At 33.8% G+C, this 21,091-nt stretch overlaps 1 protein-coding gene across 1 annotated transcript in view; it reads right to left on the reverse strand.

Moving 5' to 3' along the window:
• The window catches only part of LOC143223998 (transcription factor RFX4-like), a 43,418-nt gene extending 26,177 nt beyond the window's left edge, over positions 1–17,241 (reverse strand). The window contains exons 1-7 of the mRNA XM_076452464.1: positions 17,095–17,241; positions 15,569–15,630; positions 14,051–14,128; positions 7,049–7,082; positions 6,592–6,690; positions 4,034–4,111; positions 368–531 (exon numbers count right to left, since the gene is read on the reverse strand). Of these exons, the coding sequence (XP_076308579.1) occupies positions 368–531; positions 4,034–4,111; positions 6,592–6,690; positions 7,049–7,082; positions 14,051–14,128; positions 15,569–15,630; positions 17,095–17,241 (662 nt within the window). The remainder of the gene's footprint in view (positions 1–367; positions 532–4,033; positions 4,112–6,591; positions 6,691–7,048; positions 7,083–14,050; positions 14,129–15,568; positions 15,631–17,094) is intronic.
• Between the last annotated feature and the right edge of the window lie 3,850 nt (positions 17,242–21,091).

Below are 21,091 nucleotides of genomic sequence, written 5' to 3' on the forward strand. Positions count from 1 at the left end.
ACTTTACAAACAATAGTTCGTATTGCAATACCAAGTAATAGGCAATGTGGTAACTCTAGAAAATATGAAAAAAACGGAGTTGTTGTTTTATTAAAGCAAGAAATAATTTCACATTAACTGTTCATACTTTACCTGTCGCGAGTTCGAATCCTCGTCACACCAAACATGCCCGATCTTTCAGCCGTGTGGGCGTTATAATGTAACGGTCAATCCCACTATTCGTTGGTATTAAAAAAAAGTAACCCAAGTTTTGGTGGTAGGTGGTGATGTCTAGTTACCTTCCATCTGCTAAATTAGGACGGCTAGCGCAGATAGCCTTCGTGTGGCTTTGCGCGAAATTCAAAAACCAAACGAACCCAAAATTTACCTGTCTGACAAACTCTGGAGAACAGAGGGAAGTAGCACTTTGGAAATCGTCCGGTAGAGTATGGAATCACAAACACCAACCAAATTGACCAGAGAGTTGCTTCCTAGAACTGACGTTAGATGGGGCGGTATTCCTTGCCAGAAGTGCATCAGAAGATTCTGGATCTACGAATAAAAAGGCATATTGTTTTAACTTGTTGACATTATTTAGAAGATTTTCTATTATTCATCAAAGCACTATTTTTAAGTAATGATGTTGCATAAAGAGTAGATATGTTTTAACCTATATGTATGTGTATAAAAACCTTATATAACATAACAGTTGATACTAAGTAAAACTACACCAACCGTAACATCTGTTTATACGCAACGACTTCATGTTATTTCAAAATTGTTTTTACTTTATATTCAGTAAATTAATTTTACATAAAAGGTACGAAACGCTCCAGGAAAGATGCTCCTACCATTACATCTAGTTGCAACATGAAAGAAACATCTTCATATAATATCTTCGCCGTCAAAAGAGAGCTTTTCACATCATCTTTAACATGCAGCTGTTAAAAAATACTGCCCAAACCCTTTCGCTATACCCTTCAGTGGATCAGCGGTAATTCTGAAGGTTTACAACTCTATATCTAGGTTTCAATACCCGAAGTTAACATAACATAGACAACCCATTCTATAGTTCTGAGCTCAAGTAACTAAGAAACCTCTCGAAAGACTCGGCAGACAACTCTAAACGTCGTCAGAGAACCAAAAGAAAAAAATAATTCAATGATAAACTCGTCTACCATTAGCGATGCTTTGTGTTATACATTGTTAGCCGCTGTAAATACAAACATTCTTGCCCTTTCAGTAGTTGGAGCGTTATAATGTGACAGCTAATCCCACTATTCGTAATTATGTAGTTTTTTCCCGCACGACGTAAAAAGAACCCGTGGGTTACACATTGAACACACTTTATTACATAATTAAGATACACTCACTGACAGAAGGCCGGCATGGCCAAGCGTGTTAAGGCATTCGACTCGTAATCCGAGGGTCGCGTGTTCGAATCCCGGTCGCACCAAACATGCTCGCCCTTTCAGCCGTGGGGACGTTATAATGTGATAGTCAATCCCACTATTCGTTGGTAAAAGAGTAGCCCAAGAGTTGGCCGTGGGTGGTTATGACTAGCTGCCTTTCTTCTAGTCTTACACTGCTAAATTAGGGACGGCTAGCGCAGATAGCCCTCGAGTAGCTTTGCGCGAAATTCAAAACAAATCAAACCAAAATTATTGCTAAACGCCACACCCTACTCGTGAATGTACGTATAGTTTTAATAGTTCTAGCTGTTTGGGGAAGGAAGCTTAAACTTAGTGACAAGTGTACTGCTAATTCGGGCTGCATAAAGATTGTTTATCTATATATGATTGTATGTTAGTTAAAGATTTTAGCAATAAACATTCATGACGTCTCTAAAAGCGCCATTCATTGTTATGGTTCTAAAGGCTTAAGCTGTGCAAAATAACACTAATGGACGAAAAGTGTTGACAACGTTACCTGAATTTCTCGTAAAAAAATTGTTTATCGTTTGTTACTCTTTCGTATGAACATTATTTTCTCTTCTAATCTATTGTAGTGAAACTGTGTTTACAGAGAATAATGTGTTTTATGTTTACGTTTTTGAATTTCGCACAAAGCTACACGAGGGCTATCTGTGCTAGCCGTCCCTAATTTAGCAGTGTAAGACTAGAGGGAAGGTAGCTAGTCATCACCACCCACCGCCAACTCTTGGGCTGCTCTTTTACTAACGAATAGTGGGATTGACCGTCACATTATAACGCCCCCACGGCTGAAAGGGCGAGTATGTTTGGCGCGACGGGGATGCAAACCCGCGACGCTCAGATTACCAATCGCATGCCTTAACACGCTTGGTCATGCTGGGCCACAGAGAATACTATCGAGTGTGAATGATTTGTAAAGTAAAGCGAGGCAAACACTTTTTTTTTCCTACCTCATCTCAAGCAAACTCCGTTCTACCGATTAAAGGAAAGTGGGCACAATTATTAAAAGGTGCACAAAAGCAATAACTATCAACTCTATCTTCCCAGGGAATTTTATAATAATTTGTATCAATAGAAAATAACAGGAATTATTTATACCAAGTTCGATCAAAATATAATGATAAATGACAAAGTGCTCAGAGGTAAATACCGATGTTTCAAAAATCACGTTGGTTACTTGGCTTCTCATGACCTGAGATCTAGCAAGGCAACGAACAGCAATCTTTCTACATGTGTACAGAACATAGAATTGAGATCGTAAACTGTGTTTGAAAAAAAAATTGAATCAAACGTGTGATTTCTTTTTACTGGATTTTCTAAACTTGAAATATAACACTAACAACTCGAGATCCGTGATAGGAGTTTAAAAAAATGATAATAAAAAGCCCAATACTGTAGCAAGAGATAAAAATACTCTGATGCTAACATGCCCAGAAATGAAGCAACAGTTTACAACAAACCGATAGCAATAAACTTGTAAAACTTAAAAGCTAAGTAAAACAAAAGCAATTATTGAGAAGTTCATTTTTTATAACTTTCTAGGCATTGTCCGATATTTCGATAAACATAGAAATCATTCCTCGCGAAAATGAAATATAATGTTTATCAACTAACTTAGTTTTCAAGTAGTATATATTAAATAAGTTATTGGGTGTGTTGGGCTAGGGAGTCTTATACAGTAAGCGTCTGTGACTTGTTGGTGATAAATTCAAAAATAAACAAACCGCACGGAGCTCCACTTGTTTTCAAAATAATATATATATTTTTGAACTAGTTAATTGTACGTACTACAAATTCTTTACAGTATAGCATGGGCATACCAGGAACACCATACATAGTTCTCTTCGTGTTGTTAAAAAGTCCACTTAGGCCTATTAAATTGCTTTAGAATTTAAATTGACAAGTCAAACTACCTTTTTCTATTTCTCTCGCACTATTATTCAATGTATAATTCGATTACAATTATAGCGTGAGTTATCACAGCTGTATACTGCTTTTCCAGTAATTGTCTGGTCTTAGTACCTCAGCTAACGTCTGTTCCTTTTATCAAAATGCACTCAGGTTGGTTCAATTACATTTTCAGCCTCGCTTTAACGGAATAAACTATACTACTTATCTCTTTTATAACAGTCAGTTTTACTTTAACATACTAATCGTTAGGCCTATGTTAACAAATAGGCTTTTCTTCCTACGGCGGTAATCTTTATATTTAACTTCTTGTTTTTGGCGGACCGTCTACTTCCTATGACACTTTACTTTCTCGTCTGTTGTCTGTCTGCTGCTCCTGTTCCTCTCACACTAGTTATGTATTTGTCACTTAATCGTATGCTCGCCCTCTAGAAATCTCTATATCCTTAACATATTAACTCACTAAATAAAATAATTAATATTACCTACAAACAGTCTTTTATACCATGACAATGTTCCAATTATTTATTTTCCTACTTTTTATAACCAGCATTCACTTTTAGGACTATTATTTGCACCTCACAGTACAATCTTGTGTTAAATAAACACCAATATCCTTGTTGACAAGTGAAGCATTATTACAATTAACAATAGTAAAACAAATATATACACGTATGATATCAACATCAAAAAGTACAATAAGAAAAACCTACGTCGCTAAAACAGGCTCTGACGATCGTATCGAGAACGCGCTGACAATGAGTTCGATACATCATTTGGAACGTTGTAATCTGAAAACAAAAGAGATCAGATTCTGTACATTGTATAAGTGAACGTGTCATTCCGAGAGAAAATTCAAAAATCACTTTGAATTTATGAGCAGTCACTGAAGCAAGTTTGATTTAAACCGTTCAAACATGTTAGTGCTGTTGAGCTAGAAAACTTTAAGCCTGTTTAACGTTTCACTTGTATTTTATAATTAATAATTTATAACATGTTTATTTATTCACAAACTCTTAATCTAACCAAAATTCGATTTAATGTTCCAGCTATTAGGATCAAATTTTAAAATAACTCTTGTAATAAATTTTCTCAATGTTGTGACGTAGATTAGACTCAAAATATGTACAATTTACGGACTTACAATGCTAAAATTCAGGTTTCGATTCCCCTCAATGAACAAAGTACAAATAGCCTATTTTTCAGCATTATACTAAAACAACAAAAACGCTATAATGCATCTGCCGGTGGGTCAGCAGTAAGTTTAGAAACCTACAATGATTAAAATCAAGGGTTCAGTTCTCCGGAGTGGATACTAAACAGATAATCCATTGTGTAGTTTTGCGCTAAACAACAATAACACTATAATGCAATATATAGATGCAAGCACCGGTAGTGACAGATATGAAAACAAGTTGGACATTTAAAGGTCAAGTGACTTCTTGTAAGGGTAGTTGGGGAGGAAAATCGTGTTTAGACTAGCATTAGTTTCTTTATTAATTGCAGAATCAGTTATTGATTGTGTTAAATAACACATCCAATAAAATATTTGTTTGTAATTAAGCACAAAGCCGCACAATAAGCTATCTTTGCTGCGCTCACCACGGATATTGAAACCCGTATTCTAGCATTGCGACTCCACAAACATATCGCTATGCCACTACGGGCCACAGTAACAAATATGAATGTATAAAAATAAAAGAACATCTCTCTATCTCTCTTCACGACACGATATCTCAATATAATGCTTTCTTCGTCAAACCACAGCAGAAAGTAGTTCATTAAGTTTAACTATTATAGCAAACAAAAAAAAAGTTGGAACTTTAGAACAATACAGTAAAAAGTAGTGCCATCAAAATGTCCATTACCTGTTTCACTATAATCGTGCAAAGTTACGAGTAACTCTTATTTTCATCATGTCTGCAGTATAAAGATATGATATCAGCATAGTATCTCACATTAACAATGACTACAGTTTAAAACTTTAACATGAATATGATATTAGCATTATATCTCACCTTAACGATGACTACAGCTTAAAAATTTAACATGAATATGACATAAGCATTATATCTCACCTTAACAATGACTACAGTTTAAAAATTTAACATGAATATGACATAAGCATTATATCTCACCTTAACAATGACTACAGTTTAAAAATTTAACATGAATATGACATTAGCATTATATCTCACCTCAACAATGACTACAGTTTTAAAATTTAACATGAATATGATATAAGCATTATATCTCACCTTAACAATGACTACAGTTTAAAAATTTAACATGAATATGACATTACTATTATATCTCACCTCAACAATGACTACAGTTTAAAAATTTAACATGAATATGATATTAGCATTATATCTCACCTTAACAATGACTACAGTTTAAAAATTTAATATGAATATGATATTAGCATTATATCTCACCTTAACAATGACTACAGTTTAAAAATTTAATATGAATATGATATTAGCATTATATCTCACCTTAACAATGACTACAGTTTAAAAATTTAATATGAATATGATATTAGCATTATATCTCACCTCAACAATGACTACAGTTTAAAAATTTAACATGAATATGATATTAGCATTATATCTCACCTCAACAATGACTACAGTTTAAAAATTTAATATGAATATGACATTGGCATTATATCTCACCTTAACGATGACTACAGCTTAAAAATTTAACATGAATATGATATTAGCATTATATCTCACCTCAACAATGACTACAGTTTAAAAAAAATTTAACATGAATATGACATAAGCATTATATCTCACCTTAACAATGACTACAGTTTAAAAATTTAACATGAATATGACATCAGCATTATATCTCACTTTAACATTGACTACAGTTTAAAAATTTAACATGAATATGATATTAGCATTATATCTCACCTCAACAATGACTACAGTTTAAAAATTTAATATGAATATGACATCTCGGCTTTGCAACTTCCGTTTTAAAATCTAACCTAAATATATTTCTCGTTTACTACGTCAACAGAAGAAAGATTTGATACAACTATTGTGTTACGTTAATAATGTTTGCAGGCTATAGTGGAAAAATCTGAAACAAGTATCACGTTCACCTTAACGTCGTCTGTACAGAAGATAAATATCACCATAATACCTCACCCTTACAGTGTCTGAAACTGAAATACGTATTATTATTAGAATATCTTACTTTTAACAGAGCTGCAGTATAATGACCTTAGAAACCTGTATCATTACTGGTGATATCTAACCTTCAATATTTCTTCCCCAGAAGAAAGTGATATGTCTTTTATGTTTGGAAACTCAGGTAAAATTGTCCCTGCTCTTGATCGTGGGGAATAAAGCTGTACCTAGAAAAGGGACATTAATATATACTTCCTGGTTTGAGAATAGGACTGAAGATAAACATACACAATAGATGGTTTATTAATATAATTCAAATTATTTCTGGTTTAATGGTACAACTATACTTAGAGATTGCTAATAAACTTCAAAAGTTTCAAGAGTTAAGAATACAGGTGCACCCGGATATTTTGCTAATCATTTTTAAACTGAGAAGAATTCTACTGTTAACATAATAGGATCAGCAGCGAACACATAACACTAAAATCGTTTTATGATCTTGATTTCGACAGTAGAATTCGTTAAGAAGGAAAAAAAAAAAAACACCACCAACAACAATACGTTTATAAACAGTTTAAGGCTTACCTGTCTGTGAGGTTCTCTTCGACTGTCGGGACCACTATAATAATAGTTAATACATTATCAGTACTTCCTCTACAGAATTTCTTATAGTTGTACCAATAAGTAATAATAAATAGAGTAATACTGATTGGTAAAACAACATAACTTTTAAATAAATATATATAGAAGCCACAAAATTATTTTGCCAAGAATATTGTAGTAGTTTTGTGACATTTTTGTAATTTTACGAACATATATAGTTTATTCTATAGACAAATTAATTTACGATGTATATATATATATATATATATGTATAGTTATTTCTAAGTTGATGTTTAACATGCCCTCAAATATAGGTGTCGCTAGACACTAGCACACGGGCTCCGTAATTCGGTTCTATTTGACAGAGCCCCGAATCCTCTATAGGCGTCTTAAAAATTCAGAACAGAAAACCCTGATCGATATCGGACTGAAACGCCGAAAATACTCGCGCCTATGGGCTCAACGCCAGAATACTTTAAGCACTTAGCTAAGCCTCTGCCTTGCATCGTAAAATAAATATTGAAAGATAAATTATTTCTCAGTTTAAAATTCACAAGGAACAGATATTGTATATTACGAAACACTATTTTACCAATGCTGGAAGTGGAGTGTAATAAGGGGGAACGCGCACCTCCACTTTCATAATTTGGCATTTTGCAAACCTCCACTTCTTGTGCATCTTGATTAAGAATTTCAAACAATGAAAGAACGCTATCATCATTCTATGCGCGAGCGTACCCTCTCTTCGAGCACTGCTTATAGCTAACGCGTCGGTGATTTTCTCAGTTGAGTAAATTGGTATTATTTGCCCTACAAGAGGGTTGAGAGATCAAGGGATAAAAAACACTGATATTTCGTCTCCTAAGAATCATTCAAATCCGATGCTTTTGAAGTTTACATAAAATAATTATTTCTCTAATCGTCACAGTTGAAACCCATGAACAAAGAAGTTGAAAATTAAGTAGATGTAAGAAGTTGAAAATTAAGTTGATGTAAGAAGTTTTCAAAACTAAGTAGACCAGTGTATTACTTTGTTGAGCATTGTGGTTTAAAAAGAAGATAAATCTTACAAAATTTATTAACAACTGTTACGCTGTGAATTCTTTTTGCTGTAAAAATGATATAATCAGTTATGTTTGTCATGATACAATAGTGTTAGGCTTACTACAAATTTTAACTATTACATTCTTTATTCAGAAATTTAGGGTTTTCCACATAATTTTTGCTATATTCATTGTACAAAGCTCGGAATGGCCAGGTTGTTAAGGCAATCGACTCGTAATCCGAAGGTCGCGGGTTCGAATCCCCGTCGTATCAAACATGTTCGCCCTTTCAGCCGTGGGAGCTTTATAATGTGACGGTCAATCCCAGTATTCGTTGGTAAAAGAGTAGCCCAAGAGTTGGTGGTGGGTGATGATGATTAGTTGCCTTCCCTCTAGTCTTTCACTGCTAAATTAGGGACGACTAACGCAGATAGCCCTTGAATAGCTTTGCGCGAAATTCAAAAACAAACAAACAATCCATTGTTGACGACGACGCGTTTCGCTCAAAACAAGAGTTCATTAGCCCTGTTAGGATACAAGAAACATAATAATAATAAAACCGTTAATATCATTCCGACTACTGTTATGTTTGTTGTCTTCCAGCCAGCCTGATGAGTTGCGGTGACAAGTCGTTAGCAAAGAATATGGCGGACATTATGTGGTTGACATAAATTCTAAGGGATTGTATAAAGACTGACGTTGTTTAAAATTACAGCAAGCCTAAAGCTATTCTTTTGCGATAAATGAAATTGTTTATAACATTTACGTTACTAGTTGGTCAGGTATTTAGGGGTTAAATATTAAACTGTAAACATAATACATTTAGGTTCGACTTATCATCACAGTAACAAGAAGTGAGTTCATCTTTTTTACAGGCTTCTCAAAATGCTTTGCGTTAAAACACAAAAAAGTAATTTTTGGAAGACATGTTTCATTAGTTTATTTTATTAAACTCAAAGAAGCATTAAATTCATTAAATATAGGTTTACTGAAAAGTATTTGGAGGACAAAAAGAACATCATATATAGGTATTGACAACTTTTGCACAGTTCGAATACTTCATTTACACGTGTGATTATGTTAATGTAAAAATATACGTCATTTAATCAAAGTTTACATTGTATATCAATGTGTGTCTGAACGATAGAAATAAATTACCTTTAAAATGTGTATGAGGACAGATTATACAGCATAAAAATGTTCTAACAGAAAAAAAATGTCCTGTTTGTAACTCTTCAACTTAGCTTTATCAGATATTATCACTGATTTAACTTTCAAATACAAACATGTCCTGTTTGTAACTCTTCAACTTAGCTTTATCAGATATTATCACTGATTTAACTTTCACATAAAACATGTCCTGTTTGTAACTCTTCAACTTAGCTTTATCAGATATTATCACCGATTTAACTTTCACATAAAAACATGTCCTGCTTGTAACTCTTCAACTTAGCTTTATCAGATATTATCACTGATTTAACTTTACACATAAAAAACATGTCCTGCTTGTAACTCTTTAACTTAGCTTTATCGGATATTATCATTGATTTAACTCACACATAAAAACATGTCCTGCTTGTAACTTTTCAACTTGGCTTTATCAGATATTATCACTGATTTAACTTACACATAAAAACATGTCCTGCTTGTAACTCTTCAACTTGGCTTTATAAGATATTATCACTGATTTAACTTACACATGGCAAAATAAAAATAGATATATTATATCCAATTAAAATAATACTTAAAATCATACACTCTTTTTGCTAAAGAAACAAATTACACTAATTACAGTTTTTTTTGCTATTATACAGTATTATTCAGACAAAAACCAGCTGCAACCAGCAAAACAGTTGCAGTAGTTTTCATGCCCTTTGCTTGAATGTTCCTTATTTTATAATTTTCACCTACATTATTTAAGCTATGCTTTCTTACAGGGATCACGTGTTAAATCATCCGGGTCTATTTGAAAATATTCATGCAGTCAGGCAAATACTTTCACGTGAACATACTTTTATTTAATAAAACTACATGAAACGACAACTTCAAATTAATCTAATAGACAAACTGAGTTAAATCATAGAGAAGAGACAGAAATTTTGTGCTGTAAAATAAATAATTCTTCGTTGAATAGAAATAGAGAGTTAGCTGGCGATAATGTACAATTTTAGAAATAAATATTGACTTCTTTTGAACAATACTCATACCACCGTCATAGAGTACAATGAAGGTGAACATATAGAGTTGTTTTAATTTTAGCCGTCGGCCGAATAAAAATTTCATTCTGCATTTTAAACATTGATATTGTGTTTAGTTTTAAAATATATTTCACGAATTGCAGTAATTGAATCTACATTTTATTTAACAAAACTACATTTACAGTAAACAATAAAGAAATGGTATCTATAATAGTGTGCAAAAAATGAAACAGCTATGATCGTTCAGTGCATGACACGGTTTTAAAAGTTGAAACATAGAAACTCACAAAAAACTAAAAATAAAGCCCTTAATAAAGAAAAAAGTAGCTAAAGAGGTTTATAGCAGTCTGTCAAACGAACCGAAGCTAAATTATTTCAAAGTGAAGTAAACGTAAAGTTATAGTGATTGCAAACTTAGCTGAATATGCAGAAACGTTTGTGCTCACAAAGTGATAAGCATATTGTTTTGAACAAACTGCTCATGCGTATCTTAGACCAAAATAAGTCTATAAAGTCCATAGTAACTGTATATAATGTAATGCTAATTTGTAAAGGAAATTACAAGTGGATTAAATGGGATTTTTGTGTGAATTACTCTAGAAATAAAAATACTAAAGTTGAAATCGAAGCCAGTTGTCATGTGATAACAACGACATTCGGCAATCGTGTACCATTGTTGTGACATTTAAATGTCTAACTAAGAAAAAACAGATAAAATAATTCTGAATTGAAAAGCTAATAATATGTAATCTGGAAATTTCGGACAAAGGCCTATCTAATGACTAGAGTTGTAGCGCTTGATAGAGAAATTTGCGAGAAAGGTCTGAACAGACAAATACAAGCGTATTGTTTATATAGATATACTCATGCTAAGCAAAAATGTATACTTGTGTATATTTTTAAGAAGGAGGCAACTTCAAACCGCAAATTCTAGATAAATGTCTTTTCTCCTGACATTTACAACGTTCGAGTAGCTCATACGTACGAAACACACTAAATAAAAGAAAACATTTCAGTATCGTTGACCAGGCAAGTAACTGAAGTGCGTACATACCTGATCTAAATTTGATTTGGTAGGAAGATAGGTTTTCATTTTACTTTGACATTGTCCACATTGTTTGTATTAGCTCACCCCGATTATTGATTTTCTGGCACACGTTTTCGCTAATACGATCATAATTGCTTTCTCGACCCGCCTTTGAGAGAAGGACGGGCGGTACAAGTTACGCACGAGGTACGTTCGAGATATGCACGCGTCTATACGTGACACAGTTGACTTGTTTGAACCAATCGCTACCCTCAGCAAGAACATATTGAACAAAATACAAATTCAAACAATATTAAAGATGTCAAGCTCCATATGTCAGAATGGTAACCAACAGTACGGTATGTTTTTCTTGTTCGTATTTCTTGTAAACAACAATGCAACTAGAACATCAATACACTATAACTGAAAAAACGAACCTAATATACCAGAGACGTTTCTAGATGAAAGAATACTAAATATAATAGGATGAGAGGCATTACAACATATATTTTACTAACTTACAAATAAAAATACATGTATACTTTAAAATAAAACTTTGTTCTAAAGCCTTAAAGCAGAGAAAAATACATATACACTTTAGAATAAAGTGTTGTTCTAAGGCCCTAAACTAGTGGAAAATTCATTCCATTTAGAAGAAATAAATATCTACCTCTAAAGTGACGTAGATTAGCTAAATTTTGTTTTCCAGAGCAACAAGCTCTCAATGACAACATAGAAAATAATATGAGAAAAACAGAAATCCAATCTTTGCAAACATTAAATATTACAGGTAGTTTCAGAAGACGTTCGTTGTAATAAGACCAAAGTCACAGTTGATAAAGGCTTAACTAGTTAGGAAATTAAACGTGAAATATATATATTTTTAAATATATCATAATGTAAATAATACAGTTATGACAGAATGTGTTCGTACCTCTGCTTCGTGAGTAGTTTTTTACTCATAACTTAAAAAGTATCACGATTAGGGTAATGAAAGTACAGTATCTTATACATATCATAACATACATCTAAATATATTTTTATGTAAAGTAAACGACAAATAAACAGTTTATACACAAATAACCAAACATAAGAGGGGCAGAAAGTGTTCGTGCGTATACTTTAATGGTCAGTTGTATTGCTTTTCAGGTGAATTACTTGGCGCAATCTCTCCTCATAGCCCTCCATGATCGTTTGACAGTACTCGAGTGGTATTTCTTCCATTCTTCTTTACAGAAGGCCTCCAACTCTTGCAAGTTTTTCGGATGACGCTAATAAACCCTGGTCTTCAACTCATGCCAAACGTTTTCAATTGGGTTGAGATCGGGTGACTGCGATGGCCACTCCACAACACTTATATGGTTCCTCTGCAACCAGGATTGCATATATTTCGATGTGTGCCTAGGGTCATTGGAAGATCCAACGACCGCAAGCTGCAAGTTCCGAGCATCATTCTTGATATAAGTACCTAATATATCAACGTACTCTTCTTTTTTCATGATTCCATTGACGCGGTGAAGACTGCCTACGCCAGAAGAGCTGAAGGAACCCCATAGCATGATCGAGCCACCTCCGTGTTTAACTGTAGGAACGGTGTTCTTTGGAAGATTTCGTTCCCTCTTCTTACGGAAAATATAGCGAACATCATTGTGGCCGAAAAGCTCGATTTTAGTCTCGTCTGACCAAAGAATACTCTTCCAACAGGTAAAGGGTTTATCTACATGCTTTCTTGCATACCTCAATCGTTTTTCTAAATGAACAGGCTTTAAAAATGGAGTTCTACGAGGACGGCATGCTTTGAACCCAGAAGAGCGTAACATGTTCGTAACTGTAGAGGTGCTTACTTCAACCCCAGTTTCCCTTACCTGTTTCTCTGTGTCATTACGTGTTAAACGAGGGTTCCTACTAACTTCTCGAGAACCTTCCTCTTGGAATTTTGGTGGGGCGTCCGAAACGAGGGAGGTTAGCAATTGACCCTGTAAGCTTAAACTTGGCAATTATGCTTTGAACAGTAGATTTCGGCAAATTAAGTTGTGTAGCAATACATGAAAGAGGCACACGAGACTTGTATTTTACAATAATTCGGTTTTTTTAAATGACTAGACAGTTGTTTCCTTTTTGCCATGATGACCAAACAGATAATGACGGAGACGTCGCTAAATTGCGGGAAGTTGTTGTTGTTGTTGTTTTGAATTAAGCACAAAGCTACACAATGGGCTATCTGTGCTCTGTCTACCATGGGTATCGAAACCCGGATTTTAGCGTATAAGTCCGCAGACATACCGCTGAGCCACTGGGGGGACATTGCCGGAAGTAAATGTTTTGCTGGATAAATTCCAATAATTATGAACCCAGTGTGTAGTTCTGGAATGATATAATGTAGTTTATTCGCCAAACTAAACAAAATGTTTACGGGAATATCAGTCTTTTCACACGTTCTGAACTGTACGAACAATTTCTGCTCCTCCTATTTTTGGTTATTTGTTTACAAACAGCTTATTTGTCGTTTACTTTACATAAAAATTTATTTAGATGTATGTTATTGTGATATTTATAATATATTATACTTCTATTAGCCTACTCGTTAAACTTTTTAAGTTATGAGCAAAAAACCACTCGGGACGCAGGGGTACGAACACTTTCTGTCGTAACTGTGTATCAGTATATAAACAAGGAACAACAAGCTTAAAGTAATGGAAAGAGAAAAAATACTTACCAAATGACGGATTTTTTCGAATAGGACAGCTGGAAGTAGGGAGAAGTCTCCCGTATAGCAATTCCGTAATAATGATAACTAGAACAATAGAGAAAACCATGTAAGAAATCCGATATGTAAAATTTCAGTTTTAAGAAGTATTCCGAATTATCACTTGCACAAACAATCAGCTGAGGTTAATATCTAATCACTTCCTCAGCTAGGGGTAGTATCTAAATGCTTGATATAATAGATATAGATTCATTATCACTTCCTCCAAAAAATTATTATTATAAATCGAACAGAACATCACAAAATAATCAAATAAACATATATATAGAGAGAGTTTAATTACATGAAAGTCTGTTTGTTTTGAATTTCGCGCTATCAAAGCTACTCAAGGGCTATCTGCGCTAGCCGTCCCTAATTTAGCAGTGTAAGACTAGAAGGAAGGCAGCTAGTCATCACCACCCACCGCCAACTCTTGGGCTACTCTTTTACTAACGAATAGTGAGATTAACCGTCACTTATAACGCTCCCACGGCTGAAAGGGCGAGCATGTTTGGTGCGACCGAGATTCGAACCCGCGACCCTCGGATTACGAGTCGAACGCCTTAACATACTTGACTATGCCGGGCCGCTACATGAAAGTCATTCCCATATCATTGACGTTGCAATCAAAACAATAATCTAAAGACATAAAAGAATTACAAAATTCAACAGTGTAGTATGATGTTTTAGCTCATAACTCAAAAGTCTGGGACATGCTTCTATGTTGTTTTCATAATTCTAAACTTTTGTCATAAGAATATCATGGTGTTTTTCCTAGGCGCTCATTTATTTAACCTCAGATTACGTAATTTACGTACATTTTGAAAACTTTTTAAAAATGCAGGTTCATAGTAATACCACATAATGTAAGTCTTAAGAATGAAAGATATCCGATAAAAATGGCAGTGGTGTGATAACAAAAAAGTGGGTTCATTTTTTATCAAAGAAAATCTCCCTTGTTTAAGTCGTATTGACACAATGTATTATAAATACATTGATATGTATATATTGATATATATCTATTATAAAGCTGCATATATCAAAGAAAAAATCTGATTGATTCTAACGATTCTAATGGTATTGAAAAATTTGTTTCATTGATTGTTAGTCATTTTAAAACTTAAATATGTTTACCTCAAAGAAAGAAGTTTTTTGTATAATCACAAAAACATGCACAGGAAACTTGGGGCCTGGCATAACCTCGTGGTTAAAACGCTTGACTCGCAATTTGCGAGTTGCAGGATCGAAGCATTTAGCTCAGTATACTCAGTCCTTCAGCCGTAGTGGTTTTATAATGTGACGGTCAATCCTACTATTCGTTGGTAAAGAATAGTTCAAGAGCTGACTGTAGGTAGCGATGACTATCTGTCTTTCATTTAGTCTTACACTGTCTTCAAAGTTAGGGACACTTTCTACAGACAACTCTCTCGAAGATTTGCACGAAATTCAACAAACTAAACAAAGCAAAAATATCTTGATTCAACTTACCGTGATTGGCCCCTAGTACCTAGCCGCCTAGTGGTAAGTTGGGAAAACTGCTGACGGATAATCTAAGAAAGCAAAAATATTCAGAAATAGTTTAAGGAGAAAAACATGACATTCCAGGAGCTACGAAGACTATATTTTAAAACCTATACACGTGGAAACTGATAGAACACCAAGGTGCATTTTCTTTCTTAACTTATTTTGAAAGTCTGATTTTTGTAAACAGTTATATTTATAGTTATGTAATCACACATAAAACAGATTACTACCGGATTGATATTTAGTTCCTTACACAGATATTTCAACAGACGATCAACCTCTAGTGGAATGCCTGCACTTCAGTGGTCATGAAATGCAGAACTTATTACAAACTCTCTTTTCAAATACATATGATCTTAAACTTATATCAGGACAGTTATTTAATATTAACTGCTCAGTGTAAAATATCAAATATGACATAAAATAAAAATTCAACGACAGAGACAAAACAAGTGGGAACTATAATCCATTGTTCTGTGTTTTATTTAAAATAATTTTTGTCAAATATTTGGGTTCGCTATACAAGCAACACGTTCTCTTAGTGTGATGACAACTTTGTTAATCTATTTTGGTTTTTCATAAAAACAAACGTATAAGGTAATGGAAATAAATATGAAATCAGACATGCGACACACATGTCATAGAAGTCAGAAACAAGTGTTACCCCGGTGGGACGGAGGCAAATTAACGGACGTACAACACTAAAATCTTGGGTTAGATTCCCGCAGTGAACACGGCAAATAGCCCAATGTGGCTTTGCTCTAAAATAAACAAAACAAGCACTAACGAGTAGAGAACGATTTTATCAAGGGTCAAAAACATTATCGTAGCAAAAATTAACAAAAAACGAATACGTTGGAAAAGACGTTAATATTTTCGTATTTTCTTTACAGACAATATTATACCTTATTTTCATTCTGTCATACACTTTGTTCAAGTACGGTGGAGAAATGTTGTTACACATGTTTTACTTACCAGAATTGAGACAAGTTGTTTGGTCGCCTTTTTACCTTCTGAGTTTTTACAAAAGTCCATATAACCCGAAGAAAGTTCGTAACAAGACTTCATGTAAGCCAAGCCGTTTTACCCTCATCTTTCTTATGCTTGAGATCAATATATTGTTGGAAAACGTACATTTGCCCGATATGTCGCATTCATGAGGTAGTGGAGTTGTGGACAAGAGCATATCTGTACTTGTCAACAGTCAAGATGACATAGGTTTGGTTTTGTTCATTGACACTACTGACAGAGAAGTAGTCCCAGTCTTGCACTAATCCGCATCATTCTTCACTGCACATGTTTTACGTTGACTATGATTCAACCAATTCCAACTTGGATTCACTTATATATATCTTAGAGTTCTAAAGATCACATTAACTTCTGTATTTACATCGGTGGCAAGTTCTTCAAGAGTGGCGTTACTGTCACACAGATCATATTATGAAGTATTTCACCCCACTTTTAGAAGAATCCAGGTTTCTTCCTCAAACCTTTCTATTCTTATCAGTGCCAGTTTCACATGCCCTCTTTAAAGTCTCGGATAGAGCTACTACACTGTAACTCGGAGTCTTGTAGAAACTGCCCGCAGTCAACACTTTAACATGCTTGCCATACGGTGTTTCAGCCCCGGGAGCCATAACTGGAATTACACTATTATTATTGGACATGTTATAAGAGTTATGCTGGTGAGATATGTATCGTAAGATGACAACCTTTTACTGAGTGTACGAACCAAGCACGTGATTACAGGCTGGTATAGTTCTTACATGGAAAAACGAGTGGAAATCTCGTAATATTTGTCTTGTACACTCTCTATTCCAAAACTGCATATACGTATACGTGTGTGAGGTTATATATATAAGATGTTAGTATGGATTCGTTTGTTAATTATTCTATACAGTTTCTATCGCTTTTATTGTTAATACTGAATGGAAGATAAGCTACAAGATCTATATGATTGAAATCCACACTTTCTATTATTAGATGTCATGCATTACAATTTATATACAGTATATCAACAGAACAAATTGTTATATATCTCTCTATTCATTATAGCTGGTTACTGTCACGGCGGACGTAGAAACTACGTAATTTTAGTCTTAAATAAACTGATTGACTTTTGAATTTTTAACAGTGCTAATGCGTGCATTTAAAAGTTCTGATATTACTTTGTTAAAATTCTAACTTTTTATAAAGTTCATTTTATATTTTAAGTTATCTAATAGTGTACAATTTGCGGTTATTTATTGAATGATTAGTGCAAACAAAGTTGTGTAAGTATGTGCTTAACTAAATGGCTAACCCTCCTGAACTAGGGTTAAGCTATGTTGAAATTGTAGAACAATCAAGGACAATGACACGTCAAAATGGAACTTTACAAACAAAAGGAGCTGACAGAGAAAATTATCTTATAAGAGAACACGACATCGTAATTCTTACAATGAAAGGCGTGTATAAAACAATGTATTAAAATACAGATATTTCACCAGAACTAGTGACGTATGCCTTACGAGTATTTCGTGGGTTTCAAGTATATTTTGGTGGCAGTTCATGGGTGATGAGGCTGATTGTAACATGTGTGCAAATTAAGCATCAGCATTTTGAAATTACACCAGTAACTTTAACTCCAACTAAAGCTGTTATTTCTAACTTATCATATGAAATACGTCACGCAGTTATAAGAAAGTTGTGTTCACATTTTGGAAGGGTTGTCGGTCCTATTTGTGCGTTGCCTGTGCCAACATAATATCCAGAATTCAAACACGTTAAAAGCTTCAGACGACAAGTGCACTTTGAATTAATTGAAAATACTGATTTAAATAATTCTAAATCAATTGGATTATTTTATCAGTTGATTATCACCATACATTTTATGTAAGTTAATGTTTCAGTTGTAAGCCTTGAGGGAATGTAAAAAATATTGTCCCCAGTTACAGGAACGTGAAGAACCAATAATTATCAAAAAATATTAAATAATTATTTAAATAATGAAGACATGACAGAAGAAGACACTCAGTTGACAATATTTGATAACAATAGGGCTCGTCAATGTCATTGTTATATAGGAACAGCAGGTATAGAAGTACAAGACTGTCAGACGGAAAATGAACAACTAATTGTTAACACTATCGCAGTAAAAGATAAAACTAACTGAAATGACTGAAGATAGTGTTATGAATGAAACGATAGAAGTTCAATCAGAATAAGAGAATCAAACTGTTAAAATGAGGATGAGAGATAATACAGATCATGAAAAATGAAAAGTATTGATTGATTTAGAGGAAAAGGTAGGAACAAAATGTAATCGATACTAAATAAAAAGATAACAGAACCAAATGAAATGACTGGAGATATTGTTATGAAAGAAACTATTGAAGCTTAATCAGAACAAAAGAATCGAACAGATTTCATTGATGTAAATGAATAACAATGTTACAAAAAAGAAGAACTACATTACCTGAGATAATCATAAAGCAGTAACTGACATGACTGATTTGAATTAAAGAGTGGACACTGAAGAATAAAACTGAATCAATACGAAAGGTTTGTTAACCGAATTCTTTCACACGTTAACTTAGAACGTAATGGTGATAGTCAAACAAGTCTGTGTAATGATTTAAAGGAAAATGATGATTTTAAATACCTCGATACAGAGAGTTACGATGAGATTTTTTTCAATTAGAAGTGACTCTGAAATATACAGACAATTGGTACACAAAACATAGAGACTGACATAACATATTATAAGTAAAAATATCGGAATAGTATAAAAAGAATGAAAATATTAAATTATTTATCTAAAAGTTCAAGTAAAAAATTGCAATTATAATCTGATTTGTGTATATTACTGGTGTTAACTTTACATTGTATATTTTCTTTTTTATGGCAGTTATTGGTGTACAAAATGTTAAAGGTTAATCTACAGATATCAATACCTGAACGGTTAAAAATGATATTATGTGTCATAACGTAGAAATTGTTGTATTACAAGAAGCCAACGTTCATATAGAAAGACAGTCTTTAATGTAGAATAATAGGAATTATAATATAATTTTTCCCTATGCTACACAACAGCATGGATCTGGTGTACTGATAGATTTACATAATCATCTGGGAAAGAAATGACATTTATCTCTAAGTAAAGGTAATATTTTACATGTATTCATAAAATCAATGGAGATAAATTTACATTTTTTGACGTATTTTACCAAAATGTTTTGAAAAAGCATATGAATGTTTAGGTTATATTGAAAAACAGTTAAATGAATTATAAAACAATGAATTGTTATGTTTAGTTGGAAAATGTAATGTAACACTAAATGCAGAATTAAATCTTATACCTTTGTGAGAAAATATATTTCATATAGTTGATAGATTAAATGATTTATTCGATGTTTTTAGATATATTTATTCCAAAGAGAAGGAATATACCTGGACTACCCAAAGAGAAGGCACTATATTAAAAACTATATTGGATAAGTTATATGTTAATTCTATTAAGTTTATGAGAATTTTCGGATGACTACAGTCATGTGAAAAAGTTATGACACTTTATGAAAGACTGTGCATTTTTGTAATAATTTTGGATAAATTGATATTTAATCGCAATTGTAACAATACTGAGAGATTAAAGTAATATAACTAAACAATTAAAACTGAAGAAAAGACTTTTCAAGATCTTCTGTAAAATGTAATGTAAAAGTTAGGACACCCTACCCCCTAATAGCTAGTGTTACCCCCTTTGGCTGAAATAACTGCAGTGAGACGCTTCTTGTAGCCATCTACCAGTCTCTGACATCGATCTGAAGAAAGTTTGCCCCACTCCTCAATGCAGAATTCTTTCAACTGTAAGATGTTCAAGGGGTTTCTTGCATGTACAGCCCGTTTCAAGTCACCCCACAGCATCTCAATGGGATTCAGATCTGGGCTTTGACTCGGCCATTCCAGAACTCTCTATTTCTTAGTTTTCAGCCAGTCCTTGGTGGATTTACTGGTATGTTTTGAGTCATTGTCGTGTTGCAGGGTCCAGTTCCGCTTCAGCTTTAATTTTCTTACATATGGTTTCACATGATCCTCAAGTACCCTCTAATACACGGTAGAATTCATGGTAGATTCTATTATTGTGAGCTGTCCAGGTCCTGCTGCAGCAAAGCAGCCTCAAACCATGACACTTCCACCTCCATGCTTCACAGTTGGTATGAGGTTCTTTCCATGGAATGCTGTATTTGGTTTACGCCAAACATGTCATCTGTTCTGGTGTCCAAAAATTCAATTTTGGACTCATCTGACCAAAGAACACTGTTCCAGAAAACCTGGTCTTTGTCTACATTCTCTCTGGCAAACTTCAGTCTGATGTTTCTTTTAGAGAGCAAAGGTTTCCTCCTTGCACATGCAAGTTAAACTTGTGCAGTCTCTTTCTGATTGTAGAAACATGCACTTTCACATCAACAGTAGCCAGAGCCTGCTGTAGGTCCTGTGATGACATGT

Source organism: Tachypleus tridentatus, chromosome 8, assembly GCF_004210375.1.
Source record: "Tachypleus tridentatus isolate NWPU-2018 chromosome 8, ASM421037v1, whole genome shotgun sequence".
NCBI classification, from domain to species: Eukaryota; Metazoa; Arthropoda; class Merostomata; order Xiphosura; family Limulidae; genus Tachypleus; species Tachypleus tridentatus.